The sequence below is a fragment of the Polyodon spathula genome, chromosome 46 (assembly GCF_017654505.1).
Source record: "Polyodon spathula isolate WHYD16114869_AA chromosome 46, ASM1765450v1, whole genome shotgun sequence".
In the NCBI taxonomy this organism is placed as follows: domain Eukaryota; kingdom Metazoa; phylum Chordata; class Actinopteri; order Acipenseriformes; family Polyodontidae; genus Polyodon; species Polyodon spathula.
This window is the reverse complement of record NC_054579.1, coordinates 750074-765837: the sequence shown is the minus strand read 5'-3', so window position 1 is coordinate 765837 and position 15764 is coordinate 750074. Positions and strand designations below refer to the sequence as shown.

Here is a 15764-nt window from a genome sequence, read left to right as displayed (position 1 = left end):
CTCATCAATATCAGGGTCTAGTGCTGTATATTATAAAGACATTTCAGAGGGCTGGATCTCATCAATATCAGGGTCTGCTGAACTACAGATCCCAGCATGCCTCTGGCACATGGCAGAGGCTCATGGGACCTGTAGTTCAGGGTACGAGGGTCAGCACTCACTATGAGAGTGTAGGGGGCCTCTTTCTTCTCGTCTGGATTGGCAGGGGCGGGGGCAGTGCCGGGGGGTCCCGGGGTGGTCTCGGAGGAGAGGGGGCCGCTGGGGGAGGTGTCGACGAACACCTCGTCCACCACTCTGAAACGGACCTCCTCCCCCGGGTCCATATAGAGGTCATGAGCCCCTTCTTCTGTTTCATATTCCCAAACCCAGACCTGCTCTGAGTCATCACTGAGACACAGAGAGAGAGAGAGTCAAGGAAGAGAGAGAGGAGGAAGAGAGAGAGGAGGAGGAGGGGAGAGGAGAGAGAGTCAAGGAACAGAGAGAGGAGGAGAGGGGAGAGAGCAGGAGAGAGGAGGGAGGAGAGGGGAGAGAAGGGAAGAGGAGGAGAGGAGAGGAGAGAGACAGACACACACACACACACACACACACACACACAGCGAGTCAGTGGCTGAGCCGGGATTTGAACCTGGACAGCCGTCCTCTCACTGCTGTGAAAAAAAATAAAAACACTTCAGATTTAAAATAACAACAACAAACAAAACTGCTAACACAATCAATCAATCAATCAATCAGGATGAAAGGATACAACTTGGCCGGCTGCTGGAGCGATTCCGGAGGGATCAGAATATCATCGAAGAAACCGAGAGAGACTGAGAGAGAGAGAAAAAACCCAGAAACACGTTATTTTTCAAAGCAGGGGAAATGCCTGTTACAAAAAAAAGAAGCAGAGAGTGGAGCCGCAGCGATTCACCGTGTCCCCAAGAACTACAGCTCCCAGCATCCCTCACCACTGCCCCAGGAGCAGAGGCATGCTGGGAGCTGTAGTCCTGCACAGCTTCACTCTGTAGCAAGACCACAGCACAGCTCGTCGGAGCTGAAGAACTACAGCTCCCAGCATGCCTCACCACTGCCCCAGGAGCAGAGGCATGCTGGGAGCTGTAGTTCCCCAGAGACTACTTACCGTACACTCCTTCCTGGCTGCACCCTTTGATTTTCCCGACAAGAATCTCGTCCAGAAAAGGCCTGAAGACCACGTACCGGAAGTGAACTGAAACGAGACAGACGCGTGACCTACAGCTTCCTGCGGACAGAGAGACAGGCAGGCAGGCAGGCAGCCTCCACACACACACAGCCCCAGATCCCAGGCGAGTTTCACCACAAACCGGGCTGGCGCTTCCCGAGATATAGCCTGCCACCCACGTGCAGCTGCAGCGCTCCTGGTCGCCCACCAGGGGGCGGGCGGCGCTTACCTTTTGTATGGGAGGCTCCGTCGCCAGGGAAGATGAAAGAATCTTCCAGTTTGGTGATGTCATAAAGACAGATGCACAGCCCAACCTTATAGACCACCTGGGAGAGGAGGAGGAGGAGGAGGAGGACGAGGAGGACGAGGAGGAGGGGAGGGGGAGGGGCAACAAGAACACAGCATGAGTGAGGACACACCCCCTGCAGCAGCTAGCGCCGCCCACTAGAGGGCAGCGTGTCTCCCAGTGCAAAGCAACTGCACCAAATACAAAGAACTGCTTGAAACGGGTTCGGCTCGAACTGCATCGAGAATCATCACTGATCCAGAACTGCTTGAAATGGGTTCGGCTCGAACTGCATCGAGAATCATCACTGATCCAGAACTGCTTGAAACGGGTTCGGCTCGAACTGCATCGAGAATCATCACTGATCCAGAACTGCTTGAAATGGGTTCGGCTCGAACTGCATCGAGAATCATCACTGATCCAGAACTGCTTGAAATGGGTTCGGCTCGAACTGCATCGAGAATCATCACTGATCCAGAACTGCTTGAAATGGGTTCGGTTCAGAGCTCAGATCTGACATGTTTCAAAACATAGCAAATCTATGACAATAATAATAATAATAATTAATATTAATAGTTAAACACACACACACTGAAATACACACAAACACGCACACTGAAATGCCCACAAACACACACACTGAAACGCACACACACACACACACTGAAAACACACACACACACACACACACTGAAATGCACACACACACACTGAAACACACACACTGAAACACACACACACACACACACACACACTGAAATGCACACACACACACTGAAATGCACACACACACACACTGACACACACACACACACACACACACACACACTGAAACGCACACACACACACTGAAACACACACACTGAAATGCACACACACACACACACACACACACACACACACACACACACACACACACACACACACTGAAACACACACACTGAAATGCACACACACACACTGAAACACACACACACACACACACACACACTGAAACACACACACTGAAACACACACACACACACTGAAACACACACACTGAAACACACACACACACTGAAACACACACACTCACACTCACTCCTAGCCTGGGAGAGGAGGAGGAGATCTCTCCCATCTCTCTGCACTCGTTTCCATAGCGACGCGCCGCCGGGCCCGCGTTTCCAATCCGCATGATGATTTCTTTCTTTCTTTCTTTCTTTCTATATTTAGTGACTCGGTTGATTAATTATTAGCCCGGGGGGGTCGCTCACCTTGTTGGCTAGTTTCTTATTGAGCTGTTCCGCGATGGCGTCGTTCAGTTTCTGTTGAAATTGCCAGGGCGGGGTCCGGACCGTGTCGACCATTTCAATCACAACAAACATGACTGAAAACAAAACAGATATAAATAATAAACTCCTTTATAAAACACAACCCCCCCCAGAGCCTTAAACTAGATTAACAAACAGGGTTAACATTGCAATATGCGTTCAAAACACACACAAACACACACAGCGTCGCCCTGAATAACAAACCCATTCATAAAAAAACACTCTCCCGCGCTTTAAATTAGATTAACGTATATTGCAATAATAATAATGTTTGTCAATCTAATTTAAAGCGAGGGAGTTTTTTTATGAATGGGTTTGTTATTCACGGCGACGCTGTGTGTGTGTGTTTTAAACGTATATTGCAATATTAATATACAAACACACATTGTATACTGTCTGATATATTGTATATATTGTATACTGTCTGTTATATTGTACACATTGTACACTGTCTGATATATTGTATATATTGTATACTGTCTTATATTGTACATACTGTACACTGTCTGATATATTGTATATATTGTATACTGTCTTATATTGTACACACTGTACACTGTCTGATATATTGTATATATTGTACACTCTCTGATAAACTGTATATATTGTATACTGTCTGTTATATTGTACATATTGTACACTCTCTGATATATTGTATATATTGTATACTGTCTGTTATATTGTACATATTGTACACTGTCTGTTATATTGTATATATTGTATACTGTCTGTTATATTGTACATATTGTACACTGTCTGATATATTGTATATATTGTATACTGTCTGTTATATTGTATATATTGTACACTGTCTGATATATTGTATATATTGTATACTGTCTGTTATATTGTACACATTGTACACTCTCTGATATACTGTATATATTGTATAGGATTAATTCAATACGCTGCGCCGTGTGTTGATATGCGCGCTATTTCGCGTTGCTATTATTAGCGTGTCATAATTATCGCGGAAGGTTGTTATCGCGTTAGGGTCTTGCAAGTTTCAAACAGATTAGCGCAGGCAGCCTGTGCTTCTCTATTACAAGACTGCCTGTCTGTTATATACAAATGCAAATATAGACATGTATTTATTTATTGTTTTAATTAAAAGGTGTTTAATTTACCTGTTTTTTTGTGGAAAATTCCAAAACAAAGTGACGTAAGAGAACCGGTTCGACTCAAACTCTGCTATAATGAATGACGCGCTGCAGATTTGCACGAAGGTTTTCCTTCACGCATGTTATGTTGTTTAAACGACACGATAAACGCTTTTAAATTGTGTTTTTTTAATTTATTTTTCTTTTAAATTCAGTAACAACTCGGACCCGGTCACGGTTTAGAGAGCGCTGCAAACACGTGCTTCCTGTTTGCGACGCTGCCGCGCAGCTGACGGCAGAAGGTCGAGCGGAGCAGCGCGCCTCCCTTTACGGCATGAGGTCAACATTTAGAATGTTTAGATTGTTTGTTTTTTTTAAAGAAGGATTTATGACAAATTGAACCTTTTAAAAAAAATGTTGCAAAAACTATGAATGTTCCAACTCAGTAATCTTCAAGAAAATGTTTTATTTAAGCTGCAGACAGACAGACAGACAGACAGACAAATAGACAGAGAGGGCACTGCAGTGGCAATGCAGACAGACACACACACACACACACACACAGCACAGACAGACAGACAGACAGACAGACAGACAGACAGAGAGGGCACTGCACCGCACTGCACAGCACGCACACACACAGCACACACACACACACACACACACACACACACACACACACACACACACACAGACAGACAGAGACAACAGACGTATAGACAGAGAGGGCACTGCCGTGGGACAGTTGCAGACACACACACACACACACACACACACACACACACACACACACACACACACAGACAGACAGACAGACAGACAGATAGACAGAGAGGGCACTGCAGTGGCAATGCAGACAGACACACACACACACACACACACACACACACACACACACACACACAGACAGACAGACAGACAGACAGACAGACAAATAGACAGAGAGGGCACTGCAGTGGCATGCATGCAGAGACACACAGACACACACACACACACACACACACACACACACACACACACACAGACACACAGACAGACAGTAGACCATCTAGACAGAGAGGGCACTGCAGTGCAATGTGGCACTACAGACACAGACACACACACAGACAGACAGACAGACAGACAGCTGTCCTTTCAGACGATATATCAGACAGAGAGACAGACAGACAGGCAGACAGACAGACAGACAGGCAGTGGCACACAGACACACACACACACACACACACACACACACACACACACACACACACACACACACACAGACAGACAGACAGATAGACAGAGAGGGCACTGCAGTGGCAATGCAGACAGACACACACACACACACACAGACAGACAGACAGACAGATAGACAGAGAGGGCACTGCAGTGGCAATGCAGACAGACACACACACACACACACACACACACACACAGACAGACAGACAGATGTCTATCTAGATCTGATAGGTGGCACTGCACCTACGTGACTGTGACACACAAAGAGAGACAGACAGACAGACAGACACAGAGAGGGCACTGCAGTGGCAACAGACACACACAGACACAGACAGACAGACAGACAGATAGACAGACAGAGAGGGCACTGCAGTGGAGACACACACACACACACACACACACACAGACACACACACACACACACAGACACACACACAGACAGATAGATAGACAGAGAGGGCACTGCAGTGGCAATGCAGACAGACACACAGACACACAAAGACAGACAGATAGATAGACAAAGAGGGCACTGTAGTGGCAACGCAGACAGACACACACACACACACACACACACACACACACACACACACACACAGACAACGTTCAGCTAGCGTTTATCTGCATCCCCTCCATCAAACCTGTCCTGCAAACGCGGATTGCAAAGAGGTCTCTGCATTGAAGCGAGGCAGCGAGCCGTGCAGCCGCACACGCATGCACACAGAGTCACAGACACACACACACACACACACACACACAGGCACAGACACACAGGCAACAGAGACACACACACACACACACACACACACACACACAGGCACAGACACACAGAGACAGACACACACAGGCACACGCTCACTGCAAATAGCTCTGTTCTCCGGCGGTACAACGTGAGGGATCGACGTTAATTTCGCGTGTAAAAATCGACGTTGCGAAATACATTGTCTGAAGCGCTTTTGCGACAAAGGCGAAAGAAGAAAGGGCTGGTGATCTATAAGACTTGCACGGTAAGATCCTAATAATAATAATAATAATAATGTATTGTATTCATATATATATAGTAGATATTATTATATATTATATACATATTATATATATATAATATATAATATCCTAATATCTATAGTTTTTGCTGCGTGCGTGTGTGTGTGTTTTGCCCGCAGCTGTACATGATGTATCGTAATAGAGGTCTGTATCGCTTGTGATACGAGACCCACAGCGTAAAGAACTACAGCTCCCAGCATGCCTCACCATGGCCGCGGGCGCAGAGGCATGCTGGGAGCTGTAGTCCTAGCTAGCTCACCTCTCTTCCCCAGACTCTGCTAAAGGGACACACTGCAATCAATGGGGGACCCAGGCCTCAGCTCTCCCACCCAGCCTTTGTCCTCCCCCCGCTCCCCCCTCTCCCTCCCTTTTGGGTTGCTGCGGGAGGGCAGTAGGGTGTGGGACAGGGGCCAGCCTCATTTCGGGGGGGAGCTGCCCAGCCCCCTGGCCACCAAACGGACCCGAACCTACTCTGCGTGAGTATCAGCTGCCTGCCTGTCTGTGTTTGTGTGCGTCTCTCTCTCTGTCTGTGTGTGTGTGCGTCTCTCTCTCTGTCTGTGTTTGTGTGCGTCTCTCTCTCTGTCTGTGTTTGTGTGCGTCTCTCTCTCTGTCTGTGTGTGTGTGCGTCTCTCTCTCTCTCTCTGCCTGTCTGTGTTTGTGTGCGTCTCTCTCTCTGTCTGTGTGTGTGTGCATCTCTCTCTCTCTGTCTGTGTGTTCTCTCTCTCTCTCTCTCTCTGTCTCTGTGTTTGTGTGCGTCTCTCTCTCTCTCTCTGCCTGTCTGTGTCTCTCTCTCTCTCTCTGCCCTGTTTCTGTGTTCTGTGTGCGTCTCTCTCTCTGTCTGTGTGTGTGTGCGTCTCTCTCTCTGTCTCTCTGCCTGTCTGTGCGTCTCTCTCTCTGTCTGTGTTTGTGTGCGTCTCTCTCTGTCTGTGTGTGTGTGCGTCTCTCTCTCTCTCTCTGCCTGTCTGTGTTTGTGTGCGTCTCTCTCTCTGTCTGTGTGTGTGTGCGTCTCTCTCTCTGTCTGTGTTTGTGTGCGTCTCTCTCTGTCTGTGTGTGTGTGCGTCTCTCTCTCTCTCTCTGCCTGTCTGTGTGGTGCGTCTCTCGTAGAGATGAGAACGAGCATCTCTCTCTGTCGTGAGTGTGTGAAGCGACACGGACATCTCTCAGCGAAGAGTCTTGTTTGTGTGTCACTCTCTCTCTGTCTGGTGGTGCATAACAACACACACACTCTCTCTCACCTGTCCTCTGTGTTGACTCTGTGCAACACTCTCTGTCTGTGGTGTGTAGTGTGTGTCACTCCTCTCAGTGTCTCGATCGAGATGAACCTGCCTGTCTTTGTGTGTGTGTGTATCTCTCTCTCTGCTCCCAGGCACAGTGTTGACCTCAAGACTCCTCTCTCTCTCTCCCTCTCTCTCTCCCTCCTCCTCTCTCTCCCCTCTCTCTCTCTCCCTCTCCCTCCCCTCTCTCTCATCTCTCTCTCTCAGTTCTTCTCGTGCTGCGGCTGGTTCTCTCTGCAGGGGTTTCTGTAAAGACTTCTCCCGCTCGCGGGGTCACGGCTTCATCACCCCGGCCTGCGGAGGAGAGGACATCTTCGTGCACATCTCAGAGTGAGTGACCCCTACACCCTACACACTACCCCCTCCCCTCCATCTCAGAGTGTGAGTGACCCCCTACACCCTACACACTACCCCCTCCCCTCCATCTCAGAGTGTGAGTGACCCCTACACCCTACACACTACCCCCTCCCCTCCATCTCAGAGTGACCCCTACACCCTACACACTACCCCCCCCCCTCCATCTCAGAGTGAGTGACCCCTACACCCTACACACTACCCCCCCTCCATCTCAGAGTGAGTGACCCCTACACCCTACACACTACACCCTTCCCCTTCACACTACACCCTAAAAAAAAAATAAAATAAAATAAATAATGAATGAGTTACTAACATCAATTACGGTGTAGAAAATGAAGAGACGTCCGTCCCCCTCAAGACTATCTCATTGATTTTGGGATGGGGGAGAGGCGGTCACCTCACCCCTCCCTAGCTCCTTGTTTTGCAGAGGGGGGAGAGATCGTCACTACAACCCTCCCCAAGACTCCCTCATTTGATTTGGGGGGGATTCGATAGGCGTAACTGTCACCCCTCCCCCGCAGTGCAGCTGGGGAGTTCTGATCGAGTAACTAAACCCTCCCCCCTCTCCCGCAGTGCAGCTGGGGAGTTCTGATCGAGTAACTAAACCCTCCCCCCTCTCCCGCAGTGCAGCTGGGGAGTTCTGATCGAGTAACTAAACCCTCCCCCCTCTCCCGCAGTGCAGCTGGGGAGTTCTGATTGAGTAACTAAACCCTCCCCCCTCTCCCGCAGTGCAGCTGGGGAGTTCTGATTGAGTAACTAAACCCTCCCCCCTCTCCCCGCAGTGCAGCTGGGGAGTTCTGATCGAGTAACTAAACCCTCCCCCCTCTCCCGCAGTGCAGCTGGGGAGTTCTGATCGAGTAACTAAACCCTCCCCCCTCTCCCCGCAGTGCAGCTGGGGAGTTCTGATCGAGTAACTAAACCCTCCCCCCTCTCCCGCAGTGCAGCTGGGGAGTTCTGATCGAGTAACTAAACCCTCCCCCCTCTCCCCGCAGTGCAGCTGGGGAGTTCTGATCGAGTAACTAAACCCCCCCCCCTCCCCCCCCTCTCCCGCAGTGCAGCTGGGGAGTTCTGATCGAGTAACTAAACCCTCCCCCCTCTCCCCGCAGTGCAGCTGGGGAGTTCTGATCGAGTAACTAAACCCTCCCCCCTCTCCCCGCAGTGCAGCTGGGGAGTTCTGATCGAGTAACTAAACCCTCCCCCCTCTCCCCGCAGTGCAGCTGGGGAGTTCTGATCGAGTAACTAAACCCTCCCCCCTCTCCCCGCAGTGCAGCTGGGGAGTTCTGATTGAGTAACTAAACCCTCCCCCCTCTCCCCGCAGTGCAGCTGGGGAGTTCTGATCGAGTAACTAAACCCTCCCCCCTCTCCCCGCAGTGCAGCTGGGGAGTTCTGATCGAGTAACTAAACCCCCCCCCCTCTCCCCGCAGTGCAGCTGGGGAGTTCTGATCGAGTAACTAAACCCTCCCCCCTCTCCCCGCAGTGCAGCTGGGGAGTTCTGATCGAGTAACTAAACCCTCCCCCCTCTCCCGCAGTGCAGCTGGGGAGTTCTGATCGAGTAACTAAACCCTCCCCCCTCTCCCCGCAGTGCAGCTGGGGAGTTCTGATCGAGTAACTAAACCCCCCCCCCTCTCCCCGCAGTGCAGCTGGGGAGTTCTGATCGAGTAACTAAACCCTCCCCCCTCTCCCCGCAGAGGGGAGAGGGAGAGTTCTGAGGAGTAAGGATGACCCTCCCAGATGGGGAGATCTGAGCGGAGAGTGGAGACCTCCCCCTCCAGTGCAGCTGGTGAGTTCTGATCGAGTAACAAACACCCTCCCCCCGTCCCCCCTCGCTTGCAGCTGGTGGAGTCTCTGATCGAGTAAGCTAAACTCCTCCCCCCCTCTCCCCCAGCCGGCCCGCAGCTGGGAGTTCTTATCGGTAACTAAACCCACCCCCCCCTCTCCCCCCAGTGCGAGCTGGGACCGCTTCTGATCGAGTGACGATGCCTCCTATCCTACCTCGCCCCCTGGTTCCCCCGCAGTAGAATTATGAGATCATCGCGGGGGTACTAGCCTCCCCCTGTCCCCGCCGGGACCAGAACCTGGATACCAGGAACACTCATCACTCGCCTCCGATCCGGCACCCAGAAGAGGTGACAGATGCCACCGAGAGATGGAGAGAGAGAGAGAGAGAGTCTGGAGGAGAGAGAAGAGAGGAGGAGAAGAGAGGAGTGGAGGAGAGAATGGAGAAGAGAGAGAGAGGGAGAGAGAAGAGGCGTGCGGCGGGACCATCATCAATGCCTCCTAGGAGACCACTGGAGTAGGGTAGGCCTTAGTGGAGGACTTAACGAGATTTAGAGAGAGAGGGAGAGAGAAGGATCTCACAGAGGAGAGGAGGCTAAATACTGTCTTATTATGGTAATAGAGAGAGAAGCGGGAGTGCTACTGGAGAGTGAGGGAGATGGAGATACGGAGGGAGCGGAGGGGAGTGGGAACTAAGGAAGGAGGATAGGAGGAGAGAGGAAGGGAGAGGAGGGGATGAGGGAGGAGAGGATGGAGAGGGGAAGGGAGAGGGAGATACGGAGGAGAGGATGGAGAGGGGGATGAGGGAGGAGAGGATGGAGAGAGAGGGAGACGGAGAGAGGAGAGAGGGGGATGAGGGAGGAGAGGATGGAGAGGGGAAGGGAGAGGGAGATACGGAGGAGAGGATGGGGGGAGGGAGATGGAGGAGGGATGATGAGAGGATTGGAACGGGAGGGGGATCTCCTGATGTTGAGGAGAGGATGAGAGGGATGAGAGGTATCTGAATAACGGAGGGAAGTGAGAGAGGATTCGGACGTAGATTGAGGAGAAGGGGAGGAGAGGGAGATGAGGGATTAGAGGGATGGAGTTGGGGATGGAGGGAGGATTTTGTGGAGAGTAAGAGTAGGGCAGGACACCTACTCGGATGCTTGGTGGGGTTAGGGGGAAGAATCTCCTTCTGATGGAGAGGATGGGGAGGAGGAGATTCATGGAGGGTATGGCAGACCCCGGAAGGGAACTTGAGGAGATAACGCTTTTAGAATATCGAGGGAATGGCTGGACGTCTCTTTATGTCTATCTTTAAGGAGTTTATAATGGAGGGGAGAGGGAGATACGGAGGAGAGGATGGACAGGGGGATCAGGGAGAGTTCAATGGTAGAGAGGGGAAGAAGAGTCTCTCTGTGTCTTCAGTGTGATTCACTGGAAACAGGAGGGATCAGAGGGAGCTGTCAGTTCTTTGTCTGGCCAGTGTGTGTTTCCTGTTTGTGGCAGTGAGGGAAGGGAGAGGGAGATACTAGAGGAGAGGTCGCTAATTAGTCATCTATGATGAAGAGTTTTCTTGCTGGTGTGTTACTAAATTATTATTATTATTATTATTTATTATTATTATTGTATTATTATAGTTAATTTAATTTACAATGGTGTCTCGGTGTTACGAAGGGTGAATAAATAAACGAATAAACAAATGATCAAGAACTTTGTGGTTTGTCGAGTCTTATCCCCTTTGTATGTTATTAATGAACCTGCAACATTTACTCTTCTTAATTGTATGTATGCTGTTATATATATATGAGAGAGAGAGCGAGTGAGAGAGATGAGCTTCCTATTGGTGTGAGCTATTGTCTTCAAACGTTTCCACTAGAAGTCTTTCTCAGTGTCTTCATTGAATTCAATGGCAAACGTTTCCACTAGATATTCCCTTCAGTGTCTTCAGTGTGAATTCAATGGCAAACGTTTCCACTAGAAGAGTCTCTCAGTGTCTTCAATGTGAATTCAATCCCTCCAGTATTCCATCCTCAGTCTTCTACTATCTTCTCGGTGTCTTCAGTGTTAAAGGGCAAACGTTTCGGCTATAAGACGAGTCTGATCTCGGTGTGAGTTCAGTGGCAAGAGTCTCAAATCAACAAAGTGTGCATTCGATGGCGAGAAAGAATTCTACTGAAAACAATTCCGAGTATTGAATGCATCTTCTCTTCCCTTATCTCTTTAAAGTGCTCGGGAGTTTACACTGTAGCAAAAACAAAGTAATCTGCATAGGAAAGAACAGCCTTTTAGTATCTTATTAATCAGTATTCTTAAATACTCCCGGGGAGATTGGAGGTGACTTGGGTGCAATCAAGGGACGGTCATCATAATGATTTGCAATTACTTGTGTTAAATAAATGAATAAAAAATGTAGAAAAAAGAATTATTTTATTATTATGATTATTATTATTATTATTATTTTTAAATGTACAATACTTTACAATAAATACATTGATAGAGGGACGATTCTGCAGAAGATCTCAGAATAAACAAGGTGGAAAACAAAGCAATTTAAAATCACTTGCAAAAACACACGCAAACAAACACAGGAGGGATCAGAGAGACTACACCTCCCAGAGTGCACTGGGGCAGGAGGGATCAGAGAGACTACAACTCCCAGAGAGCACTGGGGCAGGAGGGATCAGAGAGACTACACCTCCCAGAGAGCACTGGGGCAGGAGGGATCAGAGAGACTACAACTCCCAGGGTGCACTGGGGCAGGAGGGATCAGAGAGACTACACCTCCCAGGGTGCACTGGGGCAGGAGGGATCAGAGAGACTACAACTCCCAGGGTGCACTGGGGCAGGAGGGATCAGAGAGACTACACCTCCCACCCACACAGTAATTGTCATAAACAGCAACATACATTTTTCATTTGCATAATACATGTGGATGTCAGCTACCGCCCCCTGATGGCCAAAAGCCAGAACTGCAGTGTGGACCCCGAATATCACGACTGCACCCCAAAAAGTTCCTGACAAAGCCGGACTGTGTCTTCTGGGGAGCTGACCGTGAAACCGACTGTACGAGGGTCGCTGAAAATCTCATAGTCGTTCCCTCCCTGCAGAGAACAAGAGTTAGAAATTAGAAAATATTACCCTCCCAGTCCCTCCCCATCTCCGTTAGAGCCACGCTGCTTCCCTCCCAGTCCCTCCCCCAACTCCTCCCACACAACACGAAGAGCTCCACTAGAGCCGCCCGCTTTCCCTCCCAGTCCCTCACTCAGCCGCCACATAAGGCCCACACTGCTTCCCTCCCAGCGCCCTCCCCGACAGCCGCTCGAGGCCTCCAACACTGCTCCCCGTCCCAGCCGACCTCCCTCAGCTCCGCTAGAAGCCGCTGCTTCCTCCCGCTACCCTCGCTCGACTCCGCTAGAAGCAGACGCTCTATTTGGGCTTCCCATACCCCAGGTCCCTCCTCTCCGCTAACGAGCCACACGTACGCTCCACTCCCCGCCCTCCTCATGCTCCGTTAGACCATGTGCTTCCCTCCGCCCCTCCTCAACTCGATTTAGAAATTATCGAATTTAAGCTCCGCGAGGTCCCTCCAGCCACACTGCTTCCCTCCCAGCCCCTCCTCAGCTCCGCTAGAGCCACACTGCTTCCCTCCCAGCCCCTCCTCAGCTCCGCTAGAGCCACGCTGCTTCCCTCCCAGCCCCTCCTCAGCTCCGCTAGAGCCACGCTGCTTCCCTCCCAGTCCCTCCTCCTCAGCCACACTCTTCCCTCCCAGTCCCTCCTCAGCTCCACTAGAGCCACACTGCTTCCCTCCCAGCCCCTCCTCAGCTCCGCTAGAGCCACACTGCTTCCCTCCCAGTCCCTCCTCAGCTCCGCTAGAGCCACACTGCTTCCCTCCCAGTCCCTCCTCAGCTCCGCTAGAGCCACGCTGCTTCCCTCCCAGCCCCTCCTCAGCTCCGCTAGAGCCACACTGCTTCCCTCCCAGTCCCTCCTCAGCTCCACTAGAGCCCACGCTGCTTCCCTCCCAGTCCCTCCTCAGCTCCGCTAGAGCCACACTGCTTCCCTCCCAGTCCCTCCTCAGCTCCGCTAGAGCCACACTGCTTCCCTCCCAGTCCCTCCTCAGCTCCGCTAGAGCCACACTGCTTCCCTCCCAGTCCCTCCTCAGCTCCGCTAGAGCCACACTGCTTCCCTCCCAGTCCCTCCTCAGCTCCGCTAGAGCCACACTGCTTCCCTCCCAGTCCCTCCTCAGCTCCGCTAGAGCCACACTGCTTCCCTCCCAGTCCCTCCTCAGCTCCGCTAGAGCCACTGCTGCCTCCCTCCCAGTCCCTCCTCAGCTCCGCTAGAGCCACGCTGCTTCCCTCCCCCCCCCTCCTCAGCTCCGCTAGAGCCACAATGCTTCCCTCCCAGTCCCTCCTCAGCTCCACTAGAGCCACACTGCTTCCCTCCCCTCCCCTCCCAGTCCCTCCTCAGCTCCGCTAGAGCCACGCTGCTTCCCTCCCAGTCCCTCCTCAGCTCCGCTAGAGCCACACTGCTTCCCTCCCAGTCCCTCCTCAGCTCCGCTAGAGCCACACTGCTTCCCTCCCAGTCCCTCCTCAGCTCCGCTAGAGCCACACTGCTTCCCTCCCAGTCCCTCCTCAGCTCCGCTAGAGCCACGCTGCTTCCCTCCCAGCCCCTCCTCAGCTCCACTAGAGCCACACTGCTTCCCTCCCAGTCCCTCCTCAGCTCCGCTAGAGCCACACTGCTTCCCTCCCAGTCCCTCCTCAGCTCCACTAGAGCCACACTGCTTCCCTCCCGGTCCCTCCCAGTCCCTCCTCAGCTCCGCTAGAGCCACGCTGCTTCCCTCCCAGTCCCTCCTCAGCTCCGCTAGAGCCACACTGCTTCCCTCCCAGTCCCTCCTCAGCTCCGCTAGAGCCACGCTGCTTCCCTCCCAGTCCCTCCTCAGCTCCGCTAGAGCCACACTGCTTCCCTCCCAGTCCCTCCTCAGCTCCGCTAGAGCCACACTGCTTCCCTCCCAGTCCCTCCTCAGCTCCGCTAGAGCCACACTGCTTCCCTCCCAGCCCCTCCTCAGCTCCGCTAGAGCCACGCTGCTTCCCTCCCAGCCCGTCCTCACCGGTGAAGTCTCGTTTCCAAAGAAATAAATGCTCTCCAGTCCTTCTGTTTCCAGGATATCAAGGCAGTATCTTTTATCCCACCCTTCTGGGAAGATATCAAAGCTAATCAGTCCTCCTGCAGGACAAAACACAAAGCGAGAGTTATAATTTAAACACAGACTCCCGCCGTCCCTCCCTCCCTCACCCCGCTAAGTGAAAGGGGGCTCCCTCCAGTCCAGGGCAGACTTGAGGCACAGAGACTGAACCCCCTCCCTCCTTCTCCCTCCTTCTGATGCACTGCCGGTGTTGCACACTAGGGGGCAGTGTGGCTCCTGCACTTACCCCTGGTGAAACACAGCCCTTTCCCAGCGAATTCCTCCCGCAGGGCGGCGACAAATTTCTCTCGAATTTTCTCTTTCTGATAAAAGAAATACAATGGTAAAGCATAGGGAAGCAATGTAAAGCACAGAGAGGTCTGGTAAAGCACAGGGAAGCATTGTAAAGCACAGAGAGGTCTGGTAAAGCACAGGGAAGCATTGTAAAGCACAGAGAGGTCTGGTAAAGCATAGGGAAGCATTGTAAAGCACAGAGAGGTCTGGTAAAGCACAGGGAAGCATTGTAAAGCACAGAGAGGTCTGGTAAAGCACAGGGAAGCATTGTAAAGCACAGAGAGGTCTGGTAAAGCACAGGGAAGCATTGTAAAGCACAGAGAGGTCTGGTAAAGCATAGGGAAGCATTGTAAAGCACAGAGAGGTCTGGTAAAGCATAGGGAAGCATTGTAAAGCACAGAGAGGTCTGGTAAAGCACAGGGAAGCATTGTAAAGCACAGAGAGGTCTGGTAAAGCATAGGGAAGCATTGTAAAGCACAGAGAGGTCTGGTAAAGCACAGGGAAGCATTGTAAAGCACAGAGAGGTCTGGTAAAGCACAGGGAAGCATCAAGGCTGGTTACCTTGTCAATTAATGAGAATTCAATTCGCTCTTCGAAGGTGCAGCTCCGACCAATCGGGGAGATGTTCAGCATTCCATTCCGGAATTCGATAAAAGTGCCCCTGAGAGAGAAAGAGAGTTTAATAATCAGACTCCTGCTGCACAGCAGTGTGATCCAGTCCTGCTTTCACTAGGAGTTTAATAATCAGACTCCCGCTGCACAGC

General features: G+C 51.3%; 4 protein-coding genes across 4 annotated transcripts in view; 2 read left to right on the top strand and 2 right to left on the bottom strand.

Annotated features, from left to right (window-relative positions):
• LOC121306077 (histone acetyltransferase p300-like) overlaps positions 1-15764 on the top strand; it is a 456244-nt gene that overhangs the window by 324953 nt on the left and 115527 nt on the right.
• polr3h (polymerase (RNA) III (DNA directed) polypeptide H) lies at positions 14-4316 on the bottom strand. The gene is made up of 6 exons (XM_041237910.1): positions 3904-4316; positions 2720-2832; positions 1410-1506; positions 1121-1207; positions 746-809; positions 14-387 (listed from the first exon to the last, which is right to left on the bottom strand). Exons 2-6 carry the CDS (start codon positions 2828-2830, stop codon positions 18-20), a joined length of 729 nt encoding a protein of 242 aa, XP_041093844.1. The 5' UTR covers positions 2831-2832; positions 3904-4316; the 3' UTR covers positions 14-17.
• The window catches only part of LOC121306053 (cold shock domain-containing protein C2-like), a 21063-nt gene continuing 11173 nt past the window's right edge, over positions 5875-15764 (top strand). Inside the window, exons 1-3 of the mRNA XM_041237758.1 lie at positions 5875-6098; positions 6408-6611; positions 7617-7739. Coding sequence (XP_041093692.1) covers positions 6436-6611; positions 7617-7739 — 299 coding nt within the window. The 5' untranslated portion in view covers positions 5875-6098; positions 6408-6435. The remainder of the gene's footprint in view (positions 6099-6407; positions 6612-7616; positions 7740-15764) is intronic.
• The window catches only part of LOC121306054 (phosphomannomutase 1-like), a 9396-nt gene continuing 5749 nt past the window's right edge, over positions 12118-15764 (bottom strand). The window contains exons 5-8 of the mRNA XM_041237759.1: positions 15562-15661; positions 14954-15029; positions 14632-14747; positions 12118-12628 (exon numbers count right to left, since the gene is read on the bottom strand). Of these exons, the coding sequence (XP_041093693.1) occupies positions 12518-12628; positions 14632-14747; positions 14954-15029; positions 15562-15661 (403 nt within the window). The 3' untranslated portion in view covers positions 12118-12517. The remainder of the gene's footprint in view (positions 12629-14631; positions 14748-14953; positions 15030-15561; positions 15662-15764) is intronic.

Bases quoted from the DNA above. Each gene is read 5' to 3' on its own strand.
- polr3h (XM_041237910.1), bottom strand. From the start codon at position 2,830: ATGTTTGTTGTGATTGAAATGGTCGACACGGTCCGGACCCCGCCCTGG. The intron at 810-1,120 runs GTAAGTAGTCTC...TCTCTCTCTCAG, and splicing joins CAGCCAGGAAGGAGTGTACG to TCTCTCTCGGTTTCTTCGAT. The intron at 388-745 runs GTATCCTTTCAT...TCTGTGTCTCAG, and splicing joins CTCCAGCAGCCGGCCAAGTT to TGATGACTCAGAGCAGGTCT.